The sequence below is a fragment of the Chaetura pelagica genome, unplaced genomic scaffold (assembly GCF_000747805.2).
Source record: "Chaetura pelagica isolate M959 unplaced genomic scaffold, ChaPel_1.0 scaffold433, whole genome shotgun sequence".
NCBI lineage: Eukaryota > Metazoa > Chordata > Aves > Apodiformes > Apodidae > Chaetura > Chaetura pelagica.
In genome coordinates, this window is record NW_009952574.1 from 2202133 (window position 1) to 2204244 (window position 2112).

The window sequence follows — 2112 nt, forward strand, 5'->3', positions numbered from 1 at the left end:
ATATACATCTTCAAAAAGTTGGGAACCCTCCCACACACAGTTTACCTCTGTATGAGGTCTGAAACTCCCTCTGTAGCAGAAACTGGAAAATGCCAGGTAAATTGCTAATAAAACAAACCAGTTCTAGTTACCTTTGCTGCAAACTGAAGTCCCACTTTATCAGCTTCAGCCTCCAATGTTCTGCTGTAAGGTCTATCAAACATAAACTGCAAAGAAAAACATCAAAGCTTGATTTCTTGATTTAAATGTGTATAAAGCTAGAGCATTGTAGTTATTGTTTAACCTTCTCATAAGAAGGTTATCAATCATAAGAAGTTTTAGCAACCACAGTGATATTGCATGTGATCAGTATTAATTATCTTAATATAATCTTTAATTCCATTATATGTAAGCCACTGATCCTGTATTCAGTGGAAATTAATTCAAATGATACATATTTTCATGAGCCCTCTCATCAGCCAGTATCACAGCATTTTGCAGCAACCAAGGGGTCAATGCCAACTTCAAAGAATTGTTTCACTTTACTTGCATTGGCATTAAGGTTTTTGTAAGTATGTAAAAAATTGGCTTTAAAAATTTTTACTGTATGTAAAAAATTCCAGTGTCTCTCTTAAAGTTTTAACTGTTTTAAAGCTGCTATAGTCTATTTGGTATGGTAAACAGCTCACTAAGTGGAATGTAACCATAAACATTTTCCTACAGAAATCACTCCCTTTTGACACGATGATCTCCAACAAAAGCTGCAAATTGTTCGTGAGAAATTAAGCTAGCAGACACAAGACTGGTCAACTCCTCTCTTTTTTCTAGGGTATGACATTGTATTAATACACGCTAAGAGAAAGCGGCAGTTTTTTCAAATGGCTGTTTAGTCAGAGAACTCGGGGTCTTCTGGCATACGTAATTCACACCGATTTGGGCAGCCTTGCCCTCGAGTGTATCAGGTTACAGGAAACGTGGATCAGGACTTGCAAAGACAGACTGATCGTGCAGAGGTAAGGAACATGTCCCAACGTTCAGGCCTGGGTATCAATTAGGAAATATCATCTGAAGAATGGGGATGTGCAAGATTAGTGAAGAGAAAGGACGTTTTACCAGCTTGTTTTTTTCCTTTTTTTTTTCTTTTTGTTAGAGAAGCGTGTCTTCCCCATACATTCCAGAGAAGGGGAGAAAAACAACAGAAATGAAGGGCACCAAAAAAAAGTGGTCCAATCCCTTGAGTACACAGGAAGATATCTGTATTTTTTTCTTTTCTAAAGTAGTGCTAATAATTTTTTTTTTACTAGGTCAAAAATAAAATCCAATCAAAAGCTGATCCTTTACTTTTTTTTTTTTTTCAAGCCAAATACACCCCTTTTTAACTACGCATAGAGGAGGTCACTTTCTAAATTCTTTGTTTCCTTACAGACTTTAAACACTGCAATTATAAATTTATTTTTATTATCCTCTAAGGATAAAGTCATTCTTTGAAGTGGAATATATATTTCTATTACTTTGAAAAGTGCTCTGAGTCATATATTCACTGAATGACAAAGATATCCTTGATGATAATCCTTGAGGTCCCTTCCAATCTGGCATTCTACATCCCTGACTCCCCTGTCACATATTCCTGAAGCACCATTTCCCAGTTAGACAGATAAATTATTTGTTTAGTTACTAAACATTTCTCAGATAGGGAAATGAAACTGACAGCAGGAAACAGGACTACCCAAAGCACTAGCTGGAACAGAGGCTTGCACAAACACAGTTTTGTATTTCTTCAGTTACAAGCACTTGTGGTTTTATTCTCTGGGAAATTTACAACAATTTTAAATAAGAAGGGGTAGCATCCATCTCAAAAAAAGTTGTGTAGAAGTTTTAAGAACTCAGAAATTAATGTTCTGAATTCACATCTTAACAGACCATCTAGAAAGAGATCTGTAACAGCAAGAAGATGGTAATAAGAAGATGAGCATTTAAACCCTTACTCCTTAAACAGTTTTATTTGCATTTACAGTTAAGCACTAGGCTATTACTGTTTGCCTCTACGTCTATTTCAATACTGCCCACAAAAATATGGCTGTATTTCTAAAAAGAAACACAACACTACTGCAATTGGTGGCTCAGGACCTACCC

The 2112-nt window shown here is 35.9% G+C and overlaps 1 protein-coding gene across 1 annotated transcript in view; it reads right to left on the reverse strand.

Moving 5' to 3' along the window:
- OMA1 (OMA1 zinc metallopeptidase) overlaps positions 1–2112 on the reverse strand; it is a 17598-nt gene that overhangs the window by 8734 nt on the left and 6752 nt on the right. The window contains exon 6 of the mRNA XM_009993574.1: positions 132–206. Within this exon, the coding sequence (XP_009991876.1) occupies positions 132–206 (75 nt within the window). The remainder of the gene's footprint in view (positions 1–131; positions 207–2112) is intronic.